This window comes from Symphalangus syndactylus, chromosome 9, assembly GCF_028878055.3.
Source record: "Symphalangus syndactylus isolate Jambi chromosome 9, NHGRI_mSymSyn1-v2.1_pri, whole genome shotgun sequence".
Lineage (NCBI taxonomy): Eukaryota > Metazoa > Chordata > Mammalia > Primates > Hylobatidae > Symphalangus > Symphalangus syndactylus.
In genome coordinates this window covers 54,626,209-54,651,032 of record NC_072431.2, presented here as the reverse complement: position 1 = coordinate 54,651,032, position 24,824 = coordinate 54,626,209, and the positions used below count along the sequence as shown (strand labels likewise).

General features: G+C 58.6%; 1 protein-coding gene across 6 annotated transcripts; it reads right to left on the bottom strand.

Annotated features, from left to right (window-relative positions):
• Positions 1–852: 852 nt before the first annotated feature.
• Positions 853–22,467, bottom strand: SLC29A4 (solute carrier family 29 member 4). Of its 6 annotated transcripts, none has more exons than XM_055292248.2 (11): positions 22,290–22,467; positions 17,203–17,382; positions 14,316–14,447; positions 13,943–14,056; positions 13,360–13,488; positions 9,935–10,009; positions 7,717–7,979; positions 5,795–5,939; positions 5,484–5,671; positions 4,259–4,499; positions 853–2,119 (listed from the first exon to the last, which is right to left on the bottom strand). In XM_055292248.2, exons 2-11 carry the CDS (start codon positions 17,369–17,371, stop codon positions 1,977–1,979), a joined length of 1,599 nt encoding a protein of 532 aa, XP_055148223.1. In that variant the 5' UTR covers positions 17,372–17,382; positions 22,290–22,467; the 3' UTR covers positions 853–1,976. The 6 variants fall into 6 exon arrangements, with proteins under 6 accessions (XP_055148223.1, XP_063502160.1, XP_055148226.1 ...); XM_063646090.1 differs by having other exon boundaries at positions 853–1,695; XM_055292251.2 differs by having other exon boundaries at positions 9,935–10,004; positions 13,360–13,451.
• Between the last annotated feature and the right edge of the window lie 2,357 nt (positions 22,468–24,824).

Genomic DNA, 24,824 nt, shown 5'->3' with positions numbered 1-24,824 from the left:
GGATCACTGGAGCCCAGGAGGTGGAGGCTGCAGTGAGCTATGATGGCACCACTGCACTCCAGCCTCCGTGGCAGAGTGAGAGCCTGGCTCGTAAAGAAAGAAAAAACGAAAATGAGGCACAGGCTGGGTGCAGTGGCTCATGCCTGTAATCCCAACACTTTGGGAGGATGAGGCAGGTGGATCACTTGAGGTCAGGAGTTCGAGACCAGCATGGCCAACATGGTGAAACCCGGTATCTACAAGAAAAATTAGCCAGGTGTGGTGGTGCGTACCTGTAATCCCAGCTACTTGAGAGGCTGAGGCAGGAGAATTGCTTGAACCTGGGAGGCAGAGGTTGCAGTGAGCCAAGATCGTGCCACTGCACTTCAGTCTGGGCAACAGAGCGAGACTCAGTCTCAAAAAAAAAAAAAAAGAAAAGATGAGGCACAGAACAGTGCAGGATTTTGTCCAAATTGCACAAATCAGCAAAAGGGCTGAGGCTCGAGGCCAGGAGGCTCTGAATCCTAGGACGCCATGCAATCCCCGAGGGGCAGGGGCCAAGCTGCGCCCGCTTCGTTTCCCCTTCCAATGGGCTGCATGCAGCCATCCTCCCTGATCCTCACGAAGACTGGGGGGTCATCAAGGTGAGCGACAAACCCCAACTGCTCCCAGCTCTCACCCCACTACCCAGCCCCGCCCACAAACCAAGCCTACCCGGTGTGAGGACACCCTTCTGCTCCCTGATCCACCCGGCCCACCTCACAGGTGGGAAGACTGAGGACCGGCTTACGCGGGGCGGCCTGAGTTCCACCGGGATCCCGAGATGGCAGTCCCAGCCCCCGTCCACGCACAAACTCTGCTTGCAGGCGGCGGTGCAGCGGTCTGCCTTCATCTTTTAATGGCCAGTGCGGTACAGTTAGTGGACAGACGGGTGACGGGACACAGCAGGGGTGAAACAAGGCAGTCACAGCCGGGGCTGGGGGGTCTGGAAGGGTGGGCGGTCCTCCCCCTGGAAACGCTGTCTCTGGAAGGACACCCCTAGAATCCCCTGACCTCAGGGTGCCACCCACACGGGCCTGTTCTGGGAGGCCCAGGCTGGAGGGACCCCCAGCCCCTCCCTACGTTCCGGGGACCCTTGGGTCTGTCGGGTCCCTTGCTGGATGAGGGTCAAGACCTATATCAAGCTGACTTCAGCCAGGGTGTGGGGGCCTGGCTTCGTAGCCCCCCGACTTACCTCCCCTCTTCTATCACGGGCCAGGAAGGCAATGGGAGGGCTCCCTAGTCAGGCACAGCCCCCTGACCTGTGGCATCACGTGGGTGTGTGGGGAGGTCCTGACGTGCCTAGCTGGCATCACCGCTGTGGTTCCCCAGAGGCAGACGCAGACCACAGATGGGTCCATTCGGACCCCGGGCTCCGACTCCTTCATGGCTAAGGTGTTTTGTTTGGGAGAAGCAGTCTCTAAGAATGAGGACAGAAGGGGGAAGCCTGAGGGTGACAAGGTGGGGGGCTGCCCCTCTCCTCTCATGGCTCCAGGGTTCATGAGGAGGGGTCCCTGGTGGAGGCTGGGCCAGGTGGTGCCCCGATCAGTGCCGGCGGGTGATGAAGGCCGGGGTGCAGTCACTGGGCGCGCACACTCTGGTGGGTGTCTGCTCTCCTGGGTGGGGACACAGTGCATGTGACCCCGCAGAGTGCTGGCTGGGCTGGAGCTGGGGCCGCTGGACACAGATGGAAGGTAGAGGCAGGTATGAGACCAAACACAGAACATAGTGCTGGCCAGAGCCCTGGGTCGCAGAAACATGTTCCGGTCCTCGAAGGACTTTGCAGAACTTCAGTCCAGGGTGGGGGATGGCTGGACCCTGAGGGGGTGGCGCTGCTGGCACAGGGGGAGGCTCAGGGCCCCGCAGGCACTGAGGTGGGGACGGGGGAGGGGCCCTCAGGCCTCGGGGCCCCTGGTCAGACCCCTCGGCATCCCTGGCAGGCGGTAGGCAGGGCTGGCTCAGAGGCCTGCGAGGATGGAGCCATTGGCGGTGGAGGCGTGCAGGCAGCTGCCGTGGGCGTCACGGGTGAGGCTGTAGGTGCAGTAGGCCACGGCGGACCCCAGTGTCAGCCCTGACATGTAGGACACGGTCATGGTGTTCCCTGTGGACAACACCGGCCTGAGGGGAGCAGGGCCAGGGCGGCCACCTGGTGGCCACGGCTGCCCGGGTGTGAGGTGTGGTGACACCCGCATGAACTGTGCCGCCCCTCCAGGACCCGCTGCCCCATCGCTCCTCCTGGGAGCACCCTCTCCGGATCCTGTCCTTCCTCGTTCCTTCTCCCCGAGGCCATCTGCTATGCACTCCAGGCCTTGCCTGCTTCTCTGAGTCTCCCAAACCCCCATTTTTTAAATTTAAAGGCAAGGTCTTGCTCTGTTGCCCAGACTGGAGTGCAGTGGTACAACTGTAGCTTCCTGCAGCCTTGACCTCCTGGGCTCAAGTGATCCTCCCACCTCAGCCTCCCACGTACCTGGGACCACAGGCGCGCACCACCACGCCCGGCTAACGTAAAAAAATTTTCCTTAGACACTTGGTCTCGCTATACTGCCCAGGCTGGTCCCCAGCGATACTCCTACCTTGGCCTCCCAAAACACCGGGATTACAGTCCTGAGCCAGTGCGCCTGGCCCCAACCCTCCCCATTTTAATCTCCAGTCTCAGCCAGGTACGGTGGCTCACACCTGTAATCCCAGCACTTTGGGAGGCTGAGGCAGGCCGATCACCTGAGGTTAGGAGTTCAAGACCAGCCTGGCCAACATGGTGAAATCTCACCTCTACTAAAAATACAAAAATTAGCCAGGTATGGTGGTGGACATCCATAATCCCAGCTACTCAGGAGGCTGAGGCACAAGAATTGCTTGAACGTGCGAGGCAGAGGTTGCAGTGAGCTGAGATCGTGCCACTGCACTCCAGCCTGGGGAACAGAGCAAGACTCCATCTAAAAAAAATAAATAAATAATCTCCAGTCTCCAACCTCCAGCTTCCTCCCTATCAGGGACAATTTGGGATGTCTGATGGGCACCTCGAATGTACCAAGTCCCAAACCCAACCCCAACCCCTCCTCGCGAGGCCCCTTCCCATCTCAGTCTGTGCCAGTGCCAGCCTTCTTGCCTTGAGCAGTGGACCCCAAACCTGGAGCCCCCTTCCATCTCTCACACCCTACCACTCAACCCATCAGGCGGTCCTGTAGGCTGCCGTCCAAACAAGACCTGGAATCCAGCACCTCCCAGTGCCACGTCAACCTCCTCCAGGTCTGAGCCCCGTTCTCAAGGGCCTGGACTGGTGAAGTGGCTCCTCACTCACCTCCATGCCCACGGCAGCTGGAGGGATGTTTTATTAACCATCAGACCCCATTCCTCTTCTGCTCCATCCCCTGGCCTCAGTGCCACAGGACCTTTGCACATGCTGTTCCCTCTTCCTGGACGCCTTTCCCTTGCATCCTCGCATGGCTGTCTCCTTTGCTACCTCTTCCAGGTCTTTGCTCAAAAGTCACCTCCTCAGTGAGGTCTTCCCAGATTGTTCCATTTACACTGCTGGCTCCTGAGTCTGACTCGCCCATCCTATCACTCCTGTTTCTCTGCTTTATTTTTCCCCATAGGACTTACTGCCATTCAGCCAGTCACACCAATCTGGGATCTTTTTTTTTTTTTTTCCCCAGACAGGATCTTGCTCTGTCACCCAGGCTGGAGTGCAGTGGTGTGATCACAGCTGCAACATCAAACTCCTGGGCTCAAGTGATCCTCCCATCTCAGCCTCCCAGCCTATGGCTGGGACCATAGGCACACGCTACCATACCCAGCTAATTTTTTAAACATTTCTGTAGAGAGGAGAGGCTCTCACTGTGTTGCCCAGGCTGGTCTTTAACTCCTGGGCTCAAGTGATCCGCCTGCCTTGCCCTTCCAAAGTGCTGGGATTGCAGGTACAAGCCACTGTGCCCGGCTTGGGCTGCCTCCACATCTGGACGGTCTCACAGCACGGGGAGTGCCATTTTGTCGCCACTGTGTCCCCAGTGCCTTGAAAAGCACTTGGTCCACAGGAGGGGCTCACCAAGTAGTTGTGGGATGAACGAACGAACAAATGAGTGAATGAAGTGGCTGAGAATGTCCCCACACCTACAGCCTCCCAGATATTGACTGTTCTGAAACCCCAGAACCCAAATGCACCTTCTTGCGGTCTGGCCTGGGTTTCCTCACGAGGGGGACGTTGCGCTGCTGGGAGGATGCCCCCACGCCCTGCGGGCCTCACCTGCCAGCTCCCGCTGCTTGGGGCTCACTTTGCCTGCCGCCAGGATCATGGGCACGCTGCCGAAGTAGCCGTTGCTGATGCCCATGAGCAGCGAGAAGACGCAGGGCCAGGCGGGGTGGCGGAGGGCGGGCATGCCGCTGGGGTAGACGCACAGGATGAAGAGGGGAATGAAGACCACACGCAGGCAGGAGCAGGCCAGCAGGTGGGTGCCCCTCCAGTCCACGGGCAGGGCTGCCAGGATCTGCAGAGAGCCAGGCATGTGGGCGCACTGTCCTGGCCACAGCCCCACTCCCCTCACACCCCCGACAGCCTCCAGCCGCAGCCCCATCCCTAAACACTCCTGGGCCTGACCAGCTCAGGCTGCACCCCTGCCCTTCTCCGGATCGCCCCTCTAAAACCCCCCAAATTCCACTTACCTTTTTTTCCCTTAGAGTCAGGGTATCGGTCTATCCCCCAAGCTGGAGCGCAGTGGCACAATTGTGGCTCACTGCAGCCTCAAACTCCTGGGCTCAAGCCATCCTCCCACCTCAGCATCCCGAGTAGCTGGGACCATAGGCACGCGCCACCACGGCTAGCTAAGTGATTTTTTTTGTTTGTTTTTTGAGACAGAGTCTCGTGCTGTCACCCAGGCTGGAGTGCAGTGGCACAATCTCGGCTCACTGCACTCTCCACCTCCTGGCTTCAAGCAATTCTTCTGCCTCAGCTTCCGGAGTAGCTGGGATTACAGACACGCTCCACCATGTCCATTTAATTTTTGTATTTTCAGTAGACACGGGGTTTCACCATGTTGGCAAGGCTGGTCTCAAACTCCTGGCCTCAAGTGATCTACCCATCTCTGGCCTCCCAAAGTGCTGGGATTACAGGCATAAGCCACTGCACCTGGCCATTTCTTTGAGCCATTTCTGAGTGTCCCTGCCCTCTCTGGGTCCCCTCTGGGGCATCCTCCTGTGCTCATCCCCGGGGGACCTGTGACCATGAGGCAAGAGGGTGAGGGCCACGCCTGTCCTCCAAGATGCAGCTGACACTCTGGAGCGCCCCAGTGGGATCAGGCCGGGGCCGCCCTCCAGAGGACACTGTCCGGGATGGTGCCACTGCACGGCTCTTGCCTTTTCCACCTGGGAGCCATGTGCATCCTTCACTCAGAACCTTTCCCGGATGGACCAGGGCCTCCCCATCACCCCCATCCCATGGCGTCACCCGACACCGGGCAGGGCAGGCAGCCCACCTTGCCCACGAAGTCTGACAGGTTGAACACAGCCATGATGAGGATGGGCAGCCACTCGCCCAGGATGCAGTGGCGGATCTCAGACTCGAGGCCGGGGAACAGGCACAGCGTGATGAAGTAGGTCACGGCGATGGAAAGCATGTCGGCCCAGATCACCCGTGCCACCACGTAGCGGTGCAGTAACAGGGCTGGGGGGTGGCGGGCGGGGGTCAGAGGCAGCGCCCTGAGCCGCCTGCCTCCCGCTGCCTGCCTCCCCCACCCCCTGCCTGGGTGCCAGCACCAGGGCTGCAGAGGGACCCCCCCGCACTCACCTCTGAAGGTAGGCCAGCTGCGCTGGACCCTTGGCCGCGGCACGTCAAAGCGCATGTAGGCCCCACCGCTGCCAGTTACCTCATGAGCTGGGCTGTCCTTTGGAGACCCGTTGGGGGCTGGGGCCAGGGCCGGGGTGGGGTGCTCCTGGAGGGAGGACGGAGTGGGATGGGGTTTGAGTGGAGGGGAGGACAGGAGACACAGGCCAGGAATCCAGGCCCAATCAGAAGAGGAGCCGCACTGGGGCTGGTGCTGACATTCAGGTGGTGCCTACTGTGTGCAGATACCCCTCCCCCACTGTATCAAGGTCTCTCACTTCACATTTCTTTTTTGTTTGAGAGAAGGTCTTGCTCTGTTGCCCAGGCTGGAGTGCAGTGGTGCAGTCACAGCTCACTGCAGCCTCAACTTCCTGGGCTCAGGTAATCCTCCCACCTCAGCCTCCCAAGTAACAGGGACTACAGCCACACGCCATCACCCAGGTCAATTTTTTTGCCGTTTTCTTTTTTGTAAACACAGGGTCTTGCTGTGTTGCCCAGGCTGATCTCAAACTCTTGGGCTCAAGTGATCCTCCCACCTTGGCTTCCTATATAGCTGGGATTGCAGGTGTGAGCCACTGCGCCTGGCTGTCTCTCACACTTCTGATGCAGCAAATTCCATCTCATCACTCCCATGAACCCTCTACCAGCTTCTTACCAAACCAACCAGAGCATCTAGTCCCCCATGACCCCTTTGCTTCTCCCCTCCTCCAAACCCAAAGGAGCTCCTCCCAGACTCTGAGCCACCGCACACGCTTTTCCCTCTGCCCCAGCACCCTCCCTGTGGGTCAGGTCTTAGCCCAAAAGCTCCTCCGGGAACCTCCCTGACCATGAGAGGGACACACCCCTGCCCTGGCTTGTCCCCTTCCATCCTGGGCCCCTCTCCAGGTCTGGGGGCTCCCCTGGGGATGGTGTTTCTGGCTCACTTCAGCCTCCCCAGCCAAGGGCCCAGGTGACTCACTGGATCAAGACCTGCATGACCTTTCTGGTTCCGGACCCTCAGGAACAAGGACCAATGGCTCCCTCACCCCGCCTCTGCATAGCCTGGCACTCCTGGCCTCACCCTGCAGGTGTCCCCAGGCCTGTACAGCTGCCGGCCCTAAGCCTGGGGGGCTGTGCAGCGCTGCTGCCACCAGAGGGCACCCAAGCCCCCCAAGGACGGCTGCCTGCCCAGGGATGGTGGGATAGGGCACCTCCTGGCAGGGGCTGTCTGTGCTGGGGACCCCATGGGGCAGTGCCTCTGTGCTGTGACAGGGAAGCTCAGCAGACTCAGGGGCCACAGAACCAAGCCCCTGGTCCTCCCTCTCCGCCTGTCTATCCCCACCTGGGAGACCACTTCCTTTCCCGGCTGGTGACTTCTGTGGGAAATTCTGGGGGCCCCGCCACATCCCCTCAGAGAAATCAGGGTTATCCCTGAGCCCTAATTTCCCTCCTGGTGTCCCGTCTCTAGGGAGGAAGGGTGTGAGCTTCCTAGAGAGTCTGCTGCCAGGCTGAGCCTCCAGGAGGAATCTCCAGCGTGGGTTGGCGCAGCCAGGAAGGCTGAGACCCTCAGAACGAACGCGGGCTGTCCCAGCGATGGAAACTTTAGTGTACATCATGTGGGGTGTCACTGCGGACAGGGGCCATGCACGCCCCATGCCGTGGGACACAGCAGCTGGGCAGATCCCCGGACCACAGATGCAGGTGGAGTGGGGCCTTAGGCCACGAGACGTGGGGTGCCACTAAGAACCCACACGTGAGTCCACAGAATAAAGGAGGCTGGCGGGAAGGAGTCTCCACCACAGCAGGAGGCCGCAGCCTGGGATGCAGGGGAGGGACCGGGTCCCGGGTAGTTCCCAACCTTGCGGTGGGGACAGAGGAGGGAACGGAGGTGGGCGGTGCACACTTACGAAGTGGACGTCCCCGGTGACGACGTCGTGGTGCACGCGGTAACCAGAGCCTCTGCCCAGGCCTGGCCTGCCCCGGCGGCTGTCACGCGGCCGTGTGGTATAGAAGAGCACGAAGCGGCTGCGCCGCACTAACAGGTGCAGCAGGAAGCACAGCAGCTCCAGCGCCACCGACACCAGGAAGAAGATGAGCGTGCTGGCGCGCTCGTCGGGCAGCAGCAGCTTCGTGAGGATGCGGCTCAGAGAGATCATCACGCCCGCCGTGCCTGGGGGGCGTGCACAGTGGGCCGGGGCCTGATCCGCCCAGCTCCCTGCACCTCCCTGCACCGCCCCGCCCCAGCCCCACCCACGGGCCCCTCCCATCACCGCCGGCCCCGCCCACTGCCACCACCCCGCTCCCGCAACCAGACCTGCTCCACCAGCCCCTTCCAGCAATTCCTACAATGAGTGGCCCAGCTGCATCCCGCACCCCCACTCAGCTCCACCCCCACTCAGCCACGCCCAGCTCCATCCCACCCCCCCACTCAGCTCCTCCCCCACTCAGCCCCGCCCAGCTCCATCTCACCCCCCGATCCGCCTCCCGCCCCCCCCCGCACTCAGCTTGGCCCCACGCAGCCCCGTCCCACCCGCTCCCCCAGCTCCCCGCCCCACCTCCCTTCCCAGCCCCGCCCCCTTCCGCTCCCTCTAAGTCCTGAGTCCCGTCTCTTCCACCCCAACTCCGGGTGCCCCCAGCTCTGCCCCAGCCACGAGAGGAGCTGCCCACAGAAGCTGCCCCTCGCAGCAGCCCCACCCCGACGCCGCTCACGCACCCCTACCATGGGGCATCTACCCAGTGCCTGCTGCGTCGCTGCACCCTCCTGCTCTGAGGACGCAGTAGGGCCACGATGATACACGGGCGCAGGGTGGGAAGAGGATGGATGCAACAAGATTGTGCGTGATTCAGGCAGGGGGCAGAAAGGAATGGAACAGAGGGCGCGCAGAGGTGGGAGGCAGTTAGAGTCCCCTGTCCCGTTGGGGACCTTTGACGTGGAGGTCTGCAGGACAGGGCCAGGAGTGCAGCCTGGGGACGGGTGTTTCTGGCCGGGGCTGCTGTGAACCCAGTGCTCATGTTTGAGGCGCTGGAAGCCGCGATTAGGGTCACGAGGCCGGGAAGGAGGGCCTTGGGGTGGGCAGGCTGTGGGCTTTTTCTTAGTGCGGCCATGGGCCACTGCCCAGTATGAGGCACGGTGGGTCAGGGCCATGGTGGGCCACCCCGTGCGGGTGGGCAGGGCTCTGGCTCCATAAACCACGCGACATCGGTGTGCCGGCACAATTCTGCACCCACTCTCGCTCAGCCACACCACAAAATCTACCGGCCAGCAACAGGAACCAGGACCTCCTAGATGGGAGTCTGGAAGCTCCGGGGCGTCTGGTCCACCTCAGCACCAGGCAGAGGGTTGCAGAACGCCCCCAAGGGGAGAAATGAGCCAGGCCCACGTGGGTCTTGACCTGGGCTTCCACTTCCTGCCTGGGCAGCACTGACCCAGGGCCAGTCCAGGCACAGAAGGAAGATTGGGAACCCTGAGAGGAAGGGGCTTCCACGCACACAGTGCCGGTGCCCGGGGCCAGTGCTGCCCCTCTGCAGGGCCTAGAGGCCAGGGGACAGACCTAGGACTTGGAGAAGGGCCGGATGTCATGTAAGGTTCAGGCATGAGCAAGGGGGGGCCATTTGCTGAGAAAGGGCAGGTGTGAGTGGCAGGGTGGGTGGAGGAGACGTGAGTTTGAGAAGCCCGTGAGACACCCACATGGGGTGCTGACCAGGGGGTGGCTTATGTGTCCGTGGCTGCAAGGAGAGCGTGGTGCTGTAGTCATAGCGTGATGTCCATGACATCACAGCCATGGACGGGCCCCACTCCCTAACACACGTGCACACGCAGACTTACCAAACGCACACCCAGCCACATGCTCAGACACAAGCTTCCCCCATCACAAAGGATCACACACCCCAGAAACACAGCACACATATGTGTGGGCCCACATGTCCCTCCCATGTGGGAGCGTGCCCCTTTTCTACCCCCAGCCAGGCCAGGAAAGATGGTGATCACAGTCCCTAGCTCAGTCTGCCCAGGGATTGTGGGCCTCCCTCCCAGACCAGGGCGCATCATGGGGAGTCCCCAGGAAGAAGCTTCCAGAGCCCAGGGCAGCCCAGCACCTCCTCCCCGGGGGGTCTGCGGATACTCACTCTCCCCAGTCATCACCCCCTGCGTGTACCGCTTGGGCAGCATCCCCGTGTACCCGTAGAAGCTGGATTGCTGCACTTGAGAGAGAGAGAGAGGAAAAACCCAGAGACACCATTATCACCTGTCAACTTGGGTGAAATGCACTAGCTTGAGAGAACTGTGTTGGTGGACAAGGGTGCGTAAACAGCCGTTAACACCACTAATGGCAGAGAGATTTGACACGCAGCAGTAGGAACACCAACCAGTGCACCCTTGGGGTCAGCCAGGGTCACTGACAAGCTCTGGCAGATGAAACATCTGCAGAAATGACACGTCACTTCTGGGCAAGGCAGTGAAAAGCCTGCATGGACTTTCAACCTTTCTTTTTCCCATGGGCAGGGACAGGAGAGGCCATGTGTTACGGAGTGGGGAGAGGACTGTCTGCTGGAGGCCCTGAGAGACTGTGTGGAGCATAACATCCTTCACCCTCCAGAGAGGACAGGCAGCAAAAGAGAGAAGTCAGGCTTGTTCTATGGAGCCACTGAGATTTGTGGGCTAATTTGTTATACAGCAATAACCTCTCTCATCCTAACTAATACAGCCAGAAATCCATCAGGATCTAGAGAAAATAAAAGTGCACAGGCCCCTACTTTGGAGTCTAGCAAATCCAGGCCTGGAAGTAGCCTCAGGGGCAGTCTTTGTCTAACTAAAATCTTCCGGTCAAGGCTGGGCATGGTGGCTCATGCCTGTAATCCCAGTGCTTTGGGAGGCTAAGAAGGGAGGATCACTTGAGTCTAGGAGTTCAAGACCATCCTGGGCTATAAAGTGAGATCTTGTCTTGACGATTTTTTTTTTTTTTTTTTTTTTTTCAGATAGAGCCTCGCACTGTCGTCTGGGCTGGAGTGCAGTGGTGCAATCTCAGCTCACTGAAACCTCTGCCTCCCGGGTTCACGTGATTCTCCTGCCTCAGCCTCCCGAGTAACTGGGATTACAGGTGCACACACCACACCCAGCTAATTTTTCATATTTTTAGTGGAGACGGGGTTTCACTATGTTGGCTAGACTGGTCTCGGACTCCTGACCTCGTGATCTGTCCACCTCAGCCTCCCAAAATGCTGGGATTACAAGCATGAGCCACCATGCATGGCGACAAAAATTTTTTAAAAATTAGCTGGGTGTGGTGCCTGTGCCTGTAATCCCAGCTACGTGGGGGGCCTGGGCTCTCCCTTGAGCCCAGGAGGTTGAGGCTGCAGTGAACCATGATCCCACCACTGCACTCCAGCCTGGGTGACAGAGTGAGACCCTGCCTCTAAAAAAATAAAATCTAGTCACAGCATTTTTTTGTTTTTTAACATAACAGTAGTATTGAGAGTATTAGTTCATGAAGGCTTGATATCATTTATAAATACACACACGTTTACAGGGCCATAATATAAAATGTATTTCTTTCTTCCTGGAAGTCATGGTCAAAAAGAGTTTGAAAGTCTACCAAGCTGGCTAGGCACAGTGGCTCACGCCTGTAATCCTAGCACTTTGGGAGGCTGAGGCAGGCAGATCACAAGGTCAGGAGTTCGAGACCAGCCTGGCCAGTATAGTGAAACCCCATCTCTACTAAAAATACACAAATTAGCCAGGTGTGGTGGCGGGTGCCTGTAGTCCCAGCTACTCGGGAGGCTGAGGCAGGAGAATCCCTAGAACCCGGGAGGCGGAGGTTGCAGTGAGCCGAGATTGCACCACTGCACTCCAGCCTGGGCGACAGAGAAAGACTCCATCTCAAAAAAAAAAAAAAAGAAAAAAGAAAAAAAAGCCTACAAAGCCTGGCCTGGACCCTTGCAAAATGTCACTGCCATGAAACACAGGGGTGGGTGAAGGACCGTCCTGGATTAAAGGAAAGGTATGAATCTAGAGAGGATGTTGGGTCAGAAAAAAAAAAATTGCTATAAAGAACATTATCGGGGCCCGGCACGGTGGCTCACGCCTGTAATCCCAGCACTTTGGGAGGCTGAGGCGGGCGGATCACCTGAGGTCAGGAGTTCATAACCAGCCTGAGGAACATGGTGAAACCCCGTCTCTACTAAAAATACAAAAATTAGCCTGGCATGATGGCGGGCGCCTGTAATCCCAGTTACTTGGGAGGCTGAGACAGGAGAATCGCTTGAACCCGGGAGGCGGAGGTTGCAGTGAGTTGAGATGGCGCCACTGCACTCCAGCCTGGGCAACAGAGCGAGACTGTCTCAAAAAAAAAATAAAAAAATAGGCCGGGCGCGGTGGCTCAAGCCTGTAATCCCAGCACTTTGGGAGGCCGAGGTGGGCGGATCACGAGGTCAGGAGATCAAGACCATCCTGGCTAACACAGTGAAACCCCATCTCTACTAAAAATACAAAAAATTAGCCGGACGTGTTGGCAGGCGCCTGTAGTCCCAGCTACTCGGGAGGCTGAGGCAGGAGAATGGCATGAACCCGGGAGGCGGAGCTTGCAGTGAGCCGAGATCGCGCCATTGCACTCCCGCCTGGGAGACAGAGCAAGACTCCATCTCAAAAAAAAAAAAAAAAAATAAATAAATAAAAAAAATAAAAAAATAAAAAAGGAAAGAAATGTCTTGGCTGGTAGCAAATACACTCTGAAGTATTAGTAATTAGGCAAGAAAGGTGATGACATCTACAACTAACTCCCAAATGGTGCAAGGGAAAATATGTATTTTATATTCAGAGATACTTAGGGAGAAATTTAAGCACAGAGAGAGAAGGGTGGAGGACAGGGGGAGAGAGTGCTCGTATGGGACTTCACTGTATCATTCTTGCGAGCTTTCTGCAGGTTTGAAATTTTTGCAAAATAAAAAGTAGTTTTCAAAAAAAGTTTGAAAGACCTGTAATACCAGCACTTTGGAAGACCGAGGTGGGAGGATTGCTTGGGGCTAAGAGTTCGAGACTAGCCTGGGCAACATAGAGAGACCCCCGTCTCTACAAACAATTTTTAAAAATCAGCCAGGCTTAGTGGCATGTGCCTGTGGTCCTAGCTACTCAGGAGGCTGAGGTGGGAGGATGGCTTGAGTCCAGGAGGTTGAGGCTGCAGTGAGCTAATGATCATGCCACTGCACTCTAGCCTGGGTGACAAAGTCAGATGAAAGCCATTGCCCAAGATAATCAGTGACATGGTGACAAAGGCAGAACAGTCTTTGAAGCCCTGTTTATACCAGGGAAACCAGGGACAGCCTCAGAGTCTCTGTGGCTACATGCTGTACATACACTACATACACTGCATACACAGGCTCGTGTGGGTGTGAGCCAGTGTGCAGGTGTGCACGCTGGCATGCAGGTGGACACACACCTGGCACCCAGCCAGCCCAGCTCCCGTCATGTCACATGCCACCAGCAGGAGACCAAGGCTGGGGTGGGATGGGGTCGGAAGTGGGTACTCAGGGCCTCCCCCTTGGGCCCTGGTTCCTACCTGTGCAGCCGAAGGCCACGGTGCCCACAGCGGCCAGGTTGATGGCGTAGGCCTGGTCCCGAGAGAAGAGCTGCAGCCACACGTCACAGATGCTGATAAAAAGGAGAGGGCCCAAGGCTAAGAGGTAGCCTGTTGGGGGAGAGGCCAGTGAGGGGAGTGGTGGAGCCAACTGGGTGGGGGCCCCCTCCTCCTCACCCCTCCTAAAGAGTTGGTCTGAGGCTTTCCCTGCCCTTCCCCTTTAAGGAGGGCCAAGGATGCTTTACAAGTCTAACAGGGGCACCTGGAGGGCTTCCTGTAGGAGGCACCATTTGAGCCAGGCCTTGAAGCTGGATGTTGCCGTGCAGAGGAATGGAAAGGAAGAACACACTGGGCGTGGGGAAGAGCTTAGGCAGGGCCCAGGGACATGACGTGGGGTACAGAGGCCCCACCACGGTGTCTTACACCAGACCCCAGGGCAGCCCTAGGAAGTGTGCCCATTTTACAGACGAGGGGAGTGAGGCTCAGGGAAACTAGGCGAGTGGGTGACTAGCCAGGCAGGTGGGAGTCATGACAGGCAGGTGTCACGTGGCAGGGCCCAGCGCACCTGCGGTGATCCTGGTGTGCAGGGTCAGTCTCTCCACCAGGACGTTGTTTAGGAGCACGGCTGCCAGCGCCACCAAGATGTAGGTGAGGCTCATGTCAAACACGATGGAGGTCCCTGCAGAGGGCCAGAGACATCAGGTGGTCAGGGAAGGCCCCACCTTCTGCACTGACTCCTGCTGGGTGCGACCTCCCAGAAGGGGCTCGCTGCCCAGAGAGGGTGAGTGGCTGCCCTGAGGTCACTCAGCAGCTCACAGTGGAGCCGAGATGTGAATAAAACGGGTCCCTGGGTAGGACCCTCCCCGCCGGGGGTTTCTGGGAGGCTCCAGGCCATGATGAGATGCTGAGTGGCTGGGCGTGACCGTGGAGGGACCTACCTGGGTACTTGTGATGCAGATAGTCCACGTCCGTGATGAAGCTGTTGTACGGCAGCAGGAAGCCCACGCCAGCCAGCAGCATCGCAAAGTAGATGGCGTGATAGCGGTCATCGGGCACTGGCTCCTCCAATGCTAAAGCCAGAGATGCCAGATGAGACGGGGCGCGCTCCACGCATGGCTACCGCCACCGCACAGGGTAATGTCCACCACCCCGGCTGCCATCACCATGGCCACTGTCCATCACAGTGACCCCTGCTCCCCTCTGTTCCAGATATCTCTGTCATCTGGCCATTATCAAAAGCCACCAAATACTGTGGCTACGGCCACCACACCCACGCCATCACAGCCACTGAAGTTGCCAGCTTGATGGACAGGAAACCAGCTCACGCCTGTAATCCCAGCACTTTGGGAGGCCAAGGTGGGCAGATCACCTGAACTCAGGAGTTCGAGACCAGCCTGGCCAACATGGTGAAACTCCATCTCTACTAAAATACAAAAAATGGCCAGGCGTGGTGGCTCACGCCTGTAATCCCAGCACTTTGGGAGGCCGAGGCGGGCGGATCACGAGGTCAGGAGATCGAGACCATCCTGGCTAACACGGTGAAACCCCATCTCTACTAAAAAAAAAAAAAAATTAGCCAGGTGTGGTGGCGGGCGCTTGTAGTCCCAGCTACTCGGGAGGCTGAAGCAGGAGAATGGTGTGAACCCAGGAGGCGGAGCTTGCGGTGAGCCGAGATTGCGCCACTGCACTCCAGCCTGGGCGACAGAGCGAGACTCCGTCTCAAAAAAAAAAAAAAAAAAAAAAAATTAGCTGGGCATGGTGGTGCATGCCTATAGTCCCAGCTACTCAGGAGGCTGAGGCAGGAGAATTGTTTGACCCCAGGAGGTAGAGGTTGCGGTGAGCCAAGGTTGCACCACTGCACTCCAGCCTGGGCAAGAGCACGAGACTCTGTTTTCAAAAAAATAAAACATAAAATTATAGGATATGGAAGGAGAAGAGTGAACACCCTTTGCCTGTCCTTCTGGGGAAGGGGTCAGCATGTTTGGGGTTGTACAGGGTTTTTGTATCATGCTCGGAGGCGGTATGACCTTGTCACTACCTTTATCTGGAGAGAAGGCATGGTTTCGGGAGATGTCTATGGCAGCCACACTGGCAATGTGGGGACCGTGATGGTCTGTTTATGGTCACCCTGACAGGCTGAAGTACAGTTCCCAGTTCAAACCCTAGCCCTGGTGCTGCTGTGAAGGCGTTTTGCAATTAAAGTCCCTTCTCCGTTAACTTTAAGTTCATCAAAAGGGAAATCACCCTGGGGGGGTCTGACCTAATCGGGTGAGACCTTGAGGCCTTCCTGGAGTTCAGAGACTCCAAGAAGCTCCTGCCCGTGGGTTCCAGACTGTCCATGACCTTCCCGACTGCCTGCCTGGCTTAACTAGCTCCCACTTTAGTCAGCCAATTTCTTTTTTCTTTTCCTTTTTTTTTTTTTCAGACGGAGTCTTGCTGTCGCTCAGGCTGGAGTGCAGTGGCATGATCTTGGCTCACTACAACCACTGCCTCCTGGGCTCAAGTGATTCTCCTGCCTCAGCCTCCGAAGTAGCTGGGATTACAGGTATGTGCCACCATGCCCGGATAATTTTTGTATTTTTTGTAGAGACGAGGTTTTGCCAGGTTGTTCAGGCTGGCCTCAAACTCCTGGGCTCAAGCGATCCTCCGGCCTCAGCCTCCCAAAGTGCTGGGATTATAGGCGTGAGCCACTGTGCCCGGCCTTAGCCCAGGTTTCTGAGCCTAAAGTACTAGCATAAACAACAGCTCTCCAGAAAAGAACTATAGCTTACAGGGTGCCTCCTGAGTGCCAGGGGCAGGCCCAAGCGAGATTCTGTTGATTCTGGTGCAACCACATTGACACAGTATCATCCCCCTTTTCCAGAGGAAGAGACCGAGGGTCAGAGAAGAACAGTGACTTGACCAGGGGCTCCTAGTGGGTAAAGGATGGGAGGCAGGCTTGAATCTGAGCCTGTCAGACTCCAAGCCTGTGGGCTGTCCACTCTGCAAGTCTGATCTCAAAGTCAGTTGGCCCAATTCCTCAATGTAGTGAAAATGAGGCTCAGAGAGGTTTAGGACCTTGCCTAAGGTCACACAGCTGGGCTGAAAACCCAGGTCTTTGAACCTCACATCCACTCCTGTTCAGGCACTTTCCTGGCTCCTTTGCAGTGAGGCATAGCTTGCTTTGGCCAACGAGTGTGACCAAAGTGACATGTGTCACTCCAGATAGAAGCTTTATGGGTCAGCGGCTGGGCGCGGTGGCTCAAGCTTATAATCCCAGCACTTTGGGAGACCGAGGCGGGCGGATCACGAGGTCAGGAGATCGAGACTATCCTGGCTAACACGGTGAAACCTCGTCTCTACTAAAAGTACAAAAAATTAGCCAGGTGCGGTGGCGGGCGCCTGTAGTCCCAGCTACTCAGGAGGCTGAGGCAGGAGAATGGTGTGAACCTGGGAAGCAGAGCTTGCAGTGAGCTGAGATTGCACCACTGCACTCCAGCCTGGGCGACAGAGTGAGACTCCATCTCGCACACACAAAAAAGCAGCTTTATGGGTCAGCGTATGAGCCATGGGTCCCTTCACCCACCCAGTGAGCACAAAAGCCCATGTTAAGACAGAGCCTCCTCTGTCTGGGGCTGTGGGCAGGGCCCCCTAGCAGGGACACGCAGTATCAGGGCAGAGACACTGAGACGGTGGGCGTGTTTGTTATACAGCAGATCTAATCCACACTGACAGGCACTGCCTCCAGTCCTCCATGACCACCCATGGCTCCCCGATACCCCAAGACTTCACACAGCCCACCCTGCTTTGGGGCAGGACCCGCACCTTGCCCGCACCCCTACTTACTGGAGTCTGTGAAAGCTGGGATGCCCCTGGCCCTAAGGCCCTGGCCCTGAGCCGCCTCCGCCGCCTCCTCCAGCTGGTGACTGTCGAAGGTGAAGCTCATCACTGTGCCCGGGTCTGGTGTGCCTGCCACGCTGGGCTCCTCAAGGCGCTGGCTCCCAACAGAGCCCATGGCAGCCTGTGCTTTGGAGAAAACAGAGAGAGCGGTAAGGGAAGAAGGGTGAGAAGACACCCCAAGTCTTCTCATCCTTCTGGGGTGAGGGATCCATGGCTCATGCATTGACCCATAAAGCTTCTATCTGGAGTGACACATGTCACTTTGGTCACACTCGTTGGCCAAAGCAAGCTATGCTTCACTGCAAAGGAGCCAGGAAAGTGCCTGAACAGGACTGGATGTGAGGTTCAAAGACCTGGTTTTCAGCCCAGCTGTGTGACCTTAGGCAAGGGCCTAAACCTCTCTGAGCCTCAGTTTCACCACATTGATGCCATGCAGCCGGGACTGTATCCCCTGGGGGGACCGTCCTTTCCATCCAGGGGACATTAATTTAAGCAGATAAGCAATGTCACATGGCGTTTTTTTTTTTTTTTTAGACAGGGTCTCACTCTGTCACCCAGGTTGGAATGGTGTGGACCCGGGAGGCAGAGGTTGCAGTGAGCCGAGATTGCGCCACTGCACTCCAACCAGGCGACAGAGCAAGACTCCATCTCAAAAAAAAAAAAAAAAAAAAAAGCTTTATGGGTCAGCGCATGAGCCATGGGTCCCTTCACCCACCCAGTGAGCACAAAAGCCCGTGTTAAGACAGGCTGGAGTACGGTGGTGCAACCATCACTCATTTCAGCCTCGACCTCCTGGGCTCAAGGGATCCTCCTGATTCAGCCTCCCAAGTAGCTGGGACCACAGGTTTGAACCATCATGCCTGGCTAATTTAAAAAACATTTCTTTTGTAGAGTTGGGGTCTCACTACATTGCCCAGGTTGGTCTCCAACTCCAACTCCTGCCTTGGCCTCCCAAACTGCGGGGGGTTACAGGCGTGAGCCACTGAGCCACTGCGCCCAGCACTCACCTGGTGTGTCTCAAGATGCTCATCCTCACTGCTATCTAGGGAGAAGGGGTCGGAGGGGAGGAGAATGGCTCAGAGACTGCTGCCCCGGGGAGCAACCAAGGTGGCCTGCATGGTGGCAGCGGGCACGGTGAGAAATAGATGGAATGGAGGAATACTTTGGTGGTGCGATGCCAGGACTTGGGGAGCAGTTGGAAATAAGAGGTGACATGAGTGAGCCTCATGCGTGCCTGCATCGCGCTGCAATGTCCTCTGGGAGGAAGCTGCCTTTATCACTCATTTTTCAGCTGAGGAAAGTGAGAATCCCCTTGGTCTCACAGGCAGAAAGTGGGGGAACCCAGACCCCAACCCAGGTCTGTGTGGCACTCTGAGCCACCATGGCCCTTGGTCCTGGGGCCAACCACCTTCATGGCGGGAAGTTCTTCCTGTGGTCTTGCCTCAGTGCTTCTTGCTTCAGTTTGGATCTGCCAGCCCTGACCTTCGGAAGGAAAGGAAGGTGCTATGTCATCTGTGATGGACACGCTTGCACTGTGTGGGCAGCCCTGTGTGTGCCTGGGGCAGGCTAGCTTTTTCCCCTAAAATGATTTTTCTTTTCTTTTTTGAGATGGAGTCTTGCTCTGCTGCCAGGCTGGAGTGCAGTGGCACAATCTTGGCTCACTGCAACCTCCGTCTCCCAGGTTCCAGCGATTCTCCTGCCTCAGCCTCCCGAGTAGCTGGGACTACAGGTGCACACCACCACACCTGGCTAATTTTTGTATTTTTAGTAGAGATGGGGTTTCACCATGTTGGCCAGGATGGTCTCAACCTCTTGACCTTGTGATCTGCCTGCCTTGGCTTCCCAAAGTGCTGGGATTACAGGCCTGAGCCACCACGTCCAGACAATGATTTCTAATAATGTGTATTCATTTATCCGAATGCAGAAAGGATCCGTGCTCGCCGTAGGGAGTTTGAGGCTAACAGAGAGGACAGCACAGCACTGAGCGCTGAATGTAGTGCCTCAGTTTCCTCAGTATGTGGGAGAGCCATGGAAAAGGCTGGAAGAAGCCACCCCACGAGGTCCCACAGGCCCAGAGGAACCTTGATTTTTTTTTTTTTTTTTTTTTGAGACAGAGTCTCGCTTTGTTGCCAAGGCTGGAGTGCAGTGGCGTGATCACAACTCACTGCAACCTCTGCCTCTCAGGCTGAAGTGATCCTCCCATCTCAGCCTCTTAAGTAGCTGGAACAGGTGTGTGCCACGAGGCCCGGTTCATTTTTTTCTTTTTTGTAGAGATGGGCTCTCACTGTGTTGCCCATAGCGGTCTTGAACTCCTGGGCTCAAGTGATCCTCCCACCTTGGCCTCCCAAAGTGCTGGGATTATAGGCATGAGCCACTGCGCTCAGCCCATCCAGATTTTCTCTGGGGCTGACCCATGTCACCTCTGCCTGCTCTTGTCCCATCTCCTGGGTCTCATTTCCTCCAGATCCCCTGCCTCAGTTTACCCCCTTCCCAGCCTCTAGGCAGGTTTTGATGATCAGTTACCAAGCTCTTCCCTGTGACCCCATGTCCCCCTCTTCTAGCTCACTACAGAGTTTTAACTGGGGCCTGAAAGGGGGCCTGGGGCCTCACTGGGGCTTTGAAGCCGGGGCCTTCCCATTTCCAGGTCTTGGGGGCTGGGGAGATTCAGCCTCTGACAGCTGGGGGCCAACCCAGGTAATTGGTACCCACTACCAGGGGAGAGGTGGTCCCGGACTTCTGGGGGCTGAGAAGCCCGGCGTATCTCCCTTTCTCGGCTCAAGGCTCTCCTGACTGCCCGTCAGCCCTGGCCCTCCTGCCACATCTGGAGCTTGGGGGTTGGGGTGGGGTGGGGGTGGGGGCCGAGCAAGGCTTAGAGCAGAGCTGGGCTGGGCTTGAACAAGGGTGGCCCTGGGCGGGCTCTGCACACCTGTCTCCCCTGTGAAGTGGACACATGAGCCTGAAGCTCCAGAGTCGTTGGGAGGCGCCAGAGAGTCAGCAAAGTCTTAGAGACCCCGAGGCTCTTCTTCAGCCTGCAGGGCCAGGGAAGGGGATGGCGTCAGGGTGACAGTCTGTAACAATCAAATGCTCCTCCTGCCACCTGCTCAGGATGCCAGCCCAGCCCAGGAGGACATCTGAACCCAGAAAGGCCTGGTCTGTGTTCAGCAAGGGCCCCCAAGATGCTCCCCTGGACGTGCAGTGCCCGAACACTCTTGGCCAGAAAGCCGAGGTTTCCACCTTGCCTGGAGGCCACGCCACCCAGGAAGGCGGATGTGCTCGGCATCCAGCCAGGAGGCGGCTGCTGTCCCCTCTGGCTCAGTCGGCAAAGTGGGCAGCTGCCACCCACACTGCCCAGCTTGGCCAGCCACTGTCCCCATGGTGGAGGGGGTGGGGAGCCTGCTGCAGCCGCTCGCCCCCACCTCTCCTGGGCCACAGGCCTCCAACTCTGTCCTTCCCGGTCCCCCACATCCAAGCCTACCGCCCCCCCGGGGGGAAGGCAGCCCAGGGCCTCCTGCCCTGTCTCCCCTTCATTAAAATTTAATGACATGCACATTGGCTTAACAACCCCCAGCGCTTACAGGGCTTGGTCCCACTCCTCCACTCTGAGCTGCCATGACCCCTCGATGGCTGCCCCAGGGGGCCGTTGAGAAGACACAGGTCATTTCTTTGGCCTTGAGGCCACCCCTCAGGCCTCAGTTTCCCCACCTCACAAATCAGTAGAGGAAGAAGAGGGTGAGAGTGTGTCACAAACAGGGACTGGGTGGGTGGCTGGTGAGGTAGGCTCAGCTGCACACAGTAGGCATTCAACAGTTTCACAAGCTGCCACTTAACACTGCTATGGGCAAGGCAGGGCTCCCACCCCTCTCCCCCATTTATTTATTTTTTTAATTTCTATTTTTGTAGAGGTGGGGGTCTTGCTGTGTTGCCCAAGCTGGTCTTGAACTCCTGGCCTCAGGTGATCCCTCAGCCCCAGGCCTCCCAGAACCGAGATTACAGGAGTGAGCCACTGCTTCTGGCCAAGGCCCCTCACCACTTTGCAGGGAGGGCGACTGACGCACAGAGAGGCCAAGTCAGGGGTGGGGGAGGTCGTGCAGCTCAGACTGGAGCCTGGCCCAGTGACCCCCTCCGGCTCCTCCCATTTCCACGGGGCCTGAAGTGCACAGTGGCCCAGGGCAGCTGGAAGCCCTGGGCGTCGGGACCCCAAAGCCAGTCTGGCCTCACTCTGGGGCCACGCTCCTCCAGCCAGCCAGGAAGGACCAGGGGAACCGAATTCCACTTGGAAAGCCGGCCTGGGCTCGCACTCCTGGCTCAGTCACCAGCCCTGGTTAGTTGATGCCTGGTGCACCCCTGGTCCCCGTTAACCGGGGCTAACGATGTCTCTGCTGCCCTTTCCGCAGCCCAGCGGTCTAAGCTGCTCCAACTCCTGTGGGGGTGGGTTTCAAGCCCCTCCGGCCACCCGCTTCCTGCAGCCCCCGGGGGGACCGATGCATGCAGGGGCCATAGGCTGGCCCCCGGGCCCACCGCCCTCCCCGGCCCAGGTCGCCGCGCCTTTCTGCCGCCTGCCCGGCCTCATCAGCCGCAAAGTTGGCTCGCGGACCTGCGCCCCCAGGCAAAGGACAGACCCCCTGGGCCGCCCCGAGGTGACCCCGGAGCCCAGGCACCGCCTCTCCCAGCCGCTTTTTCAGAGAACGAGGAAGAGGCCGGCGGGGGCAGCGGAGCGATGGGGTGGCGCGGGGGGGTCCGGGGAGGAACTTCGTGCGGGAGGACCCCCGCGCGATGCTCGGGGAGGCGGTGGCGCCGACCCCCTCCATGGCCGGGGCCCAGGGGTCCGGGTCCGCGCTTGTCGCCGGACGCGGGGGGCTGGGCCGCTCAGGACGCGGCCGGGGTGGCCTCGGGTTCCCGGGACAGGGGCGGGCTGGGGAGAGGGGGGCAGCGCCCGGGCGGGCGGAAGGGGGCGGGGGGGCCGCGCGCGCCGCAGACAAAGGCTCCGACAGGTCCCCGCCGGCGTCTCCCCGCGTCCCGCAGCCACCGCTTACCTCGGCCCGGCCCGGCCCGGCCTGGGGTCCTCGGCGCGCCCGCCACGCCGCCCCGCGCCTGACCCTGCGCGCCCGCGCCCCGCTCCCCCAGCCTCGGGCCGGGCGCGCCCGGCGTCCTCCGCCGGTCCCCAAGTCCGCCCGGCCCCGGTCCACGAGCGCGGCGACGAGCACAGCCCAGGCCACCACGCCCCGCCTCTGCCCGCCCCCCGCGCCCGGCCCCGCCCCGTCCTCCTCCTCCCTCAACCCTCTCGCTCCTCCCTCCTCCCTACCCCTCCCTCCCCCTTCCCTCCTCCCTTCACCCTCCTCTCCTCCTTCTCCCTCCTCCCCATTCCTCCTCCTCTCTTCCCCTCCCTCTCCCTCCCCTTCTCCCTCCTCCCCACTCCTCATCCTCTCTTCCCCCTCTCCCTCCTCCTCTCTCCCCTTCTACCTCCTCTCTCCTCTCTCCCCCCCTCCCCATTCCTCCTCTTCCGCTCCCTCTCTCCTCTTCCCACCCCTTCTCCCTCCTCTCCCCTTCCTCTCCATTCTCCCCACTCCTCTTCCTCTCTTCCCCTTCCCTTTCTCTCCTCCTCCCTCCCACTCCTCCCCATTTCTCTTCTCTCCCCCTCCCTCTCCCTCCTCCCACCCCTCCCCTCCTCCAAAGTCCTCCATTACCCTCCTCCTGCTCTCCTCCCTTCTCCCCTCCTCTCTCCACCCTCCTCCCTTTCTCCTCCCCACTCCTCTTCCTCCCTTCCTGTCTCTCCCCTCCTTCCTCTCCCTCCCTCCTCCACTTTCCCCATTCTCCTACTCAGTCCTCCCTCTCTCTTCCCTCCCTCCTCCCTTCTACCATCCCCACTCCTCCTCCATCCTCCTCCTCTTTTCTCCCCCTCCTCTCTCCCTCTCCTTCCCCTTCCTCTTCCCTCCCCTCTCCTCCATCTTCCCCCTCCTCCCCTCTGCTCCCATCTCCTTTCTTCCTTTCTCCCTCCCCCTACCCTTCCACCCAGCTGGGCTGTGCAGGGGCCAGGCCCAGGCTGAGGCTGAAATCGGGATCCCCAACACACTAGGGTGCGGCATGGTGGCCCCGGGAGACCCGGGTGACCTGCAGCTGACCCAGCCCACCACCCCCGCTGCCCACCCCTCAGCTTTGGTGCCCAGGCTGCTCCCCCTAAACAGGTCCACTCGCCTGGGAGGCCAGCAACGCCGCCGGTGGGTGGGTAGGTTCAGTCACGAGGCCACTGGGTGACCAGATTGAAAGTTTTGAAGGACGGGTAGGAGTTCACGTGCTGGAAAAGGTGCGGGGCGCGAGTCCAGCCAGGAGTGGGGGCCGTGGCCGACCCTCAGTCAGGCCCTGCTCTCACTTGGTTCCCACCTCCACCCGCTCCCTTTCTCCTCCCGGCTTGGGATCCGAGCTGGCTAGGTTGCTTCCCATGACTCCCTCTGCCTGGGAGCCTCCGTTTTTCTCCCAGGTGAATGGAATCATGACCCCGCCCTATTCTCCCTCTACTCACCTGTAGCCTGGCTCTAGGGCAGACTGAGCGGAGCCCAGGGGGCCCAGGCATAGGACATCAGCCAGTCCTGGGGGGCTGGGAGTGTTACTGGCTGGGAGAAGGGCCCAGCCTTAAGGTGAAATCAGGAACCAGGTGGGAATCACACCTGTCCTAGGTCCCTGTGGGGACCTGTCTATGGGGATCAGGAGAGACCCTCCAGGTCGGAGCCACCAGGTAGGATGGATCCAGGTTCCTGCCCAGACTCCTACCGGAGGCCCTTCCTTCACTCTCCACCAGATCAACTCCTTCTCCCCCTTAAGCAACATCTCCATTGTCAGCGCTCCAGGGACCCGCCAGGGTTTCTTCTGCCCCGCCACCAATGGGGTCAGCACCTTTGTTCCAGGCCTTGCCCATCCCTTCTAAAGGACTGGGAGCCCCCTGAAAGTAGAGACCTGCTTTCATTCTCTTTGGATCCTCAGTGCTCAGTGAGGCATACAGAGGCTGGCATACAGCAGGAGCCAAATATTTGCTTGAAGGGCAGACTGCATTGTTAGCTGAATAAGGCAGTGTTGAGTGCAGTGACTCCATTCACCTGGGAGCCTCCGTTTTCTCCTAGGTGAATGGAATCACCTGGTGGCGGGCTGCTGATGCACTCTTAGGGCAGGACACCCCTCTCCTTCCTCTGCTGCTGTCTGGGTGGAGGTGGGCAGTGCCGCTGCAGGGGGGCCCAGTCCGTTGCTCCAACTAGTTAATCTTAAATTTCATGACGGCCAGGTGCGGTGGCTCACACCTGTAATCCCAGCACGTTGGGAGGCCAAGGTGGGCGGATCACCTGAGGTCAGGAGCTCGAGACCAGCCTGGCCAACATGGTGAAACCCCGTCTCTACTAAAAATACAAAAATTAGCTGGGCGTGGTGGTGGGCGCCTGTAATCCCAGCTACCCAGGAGGCTGAGGCGGGAGAATTGATTGAACCCAGGAGGCAGAGGTTGCAGTGAGTCGAGATGGCTCCACTGCACTCCAGCCTGGGTGACAAGAGCGAAACTCCATCTGGAAAAAATAAAATAAAATAAA

What these genes read in the sequence shown, in the direction of transcription:
- SLC29A4 (XM_055292248.2), bottom strand. Translation starts at nt 17,371, where the DNA reads ATGGGCTCTGTTGGGAGCCAGCGCCTTGAGGAGCCCAGCGTGGCAGGC. An exon ending in CCCAGCTTTCACAGACTCCA is followed by an intron (nt 14,448 to 17,202) that starts GTAAGTAGGGGT and finishes CTCTGGCTTTAG; the next exon opens with CATTGGAGGAGCCAGTGCCC. An exon ending in GCACACCAGGATCACCGCAG is followed by an intron (nt 13,489 to 13,942) that starts GTGCGCTGGGCC and finishes CTCCCCCAACAG; the next exon opens with GCTACCTCTTAGCCTTGGGC.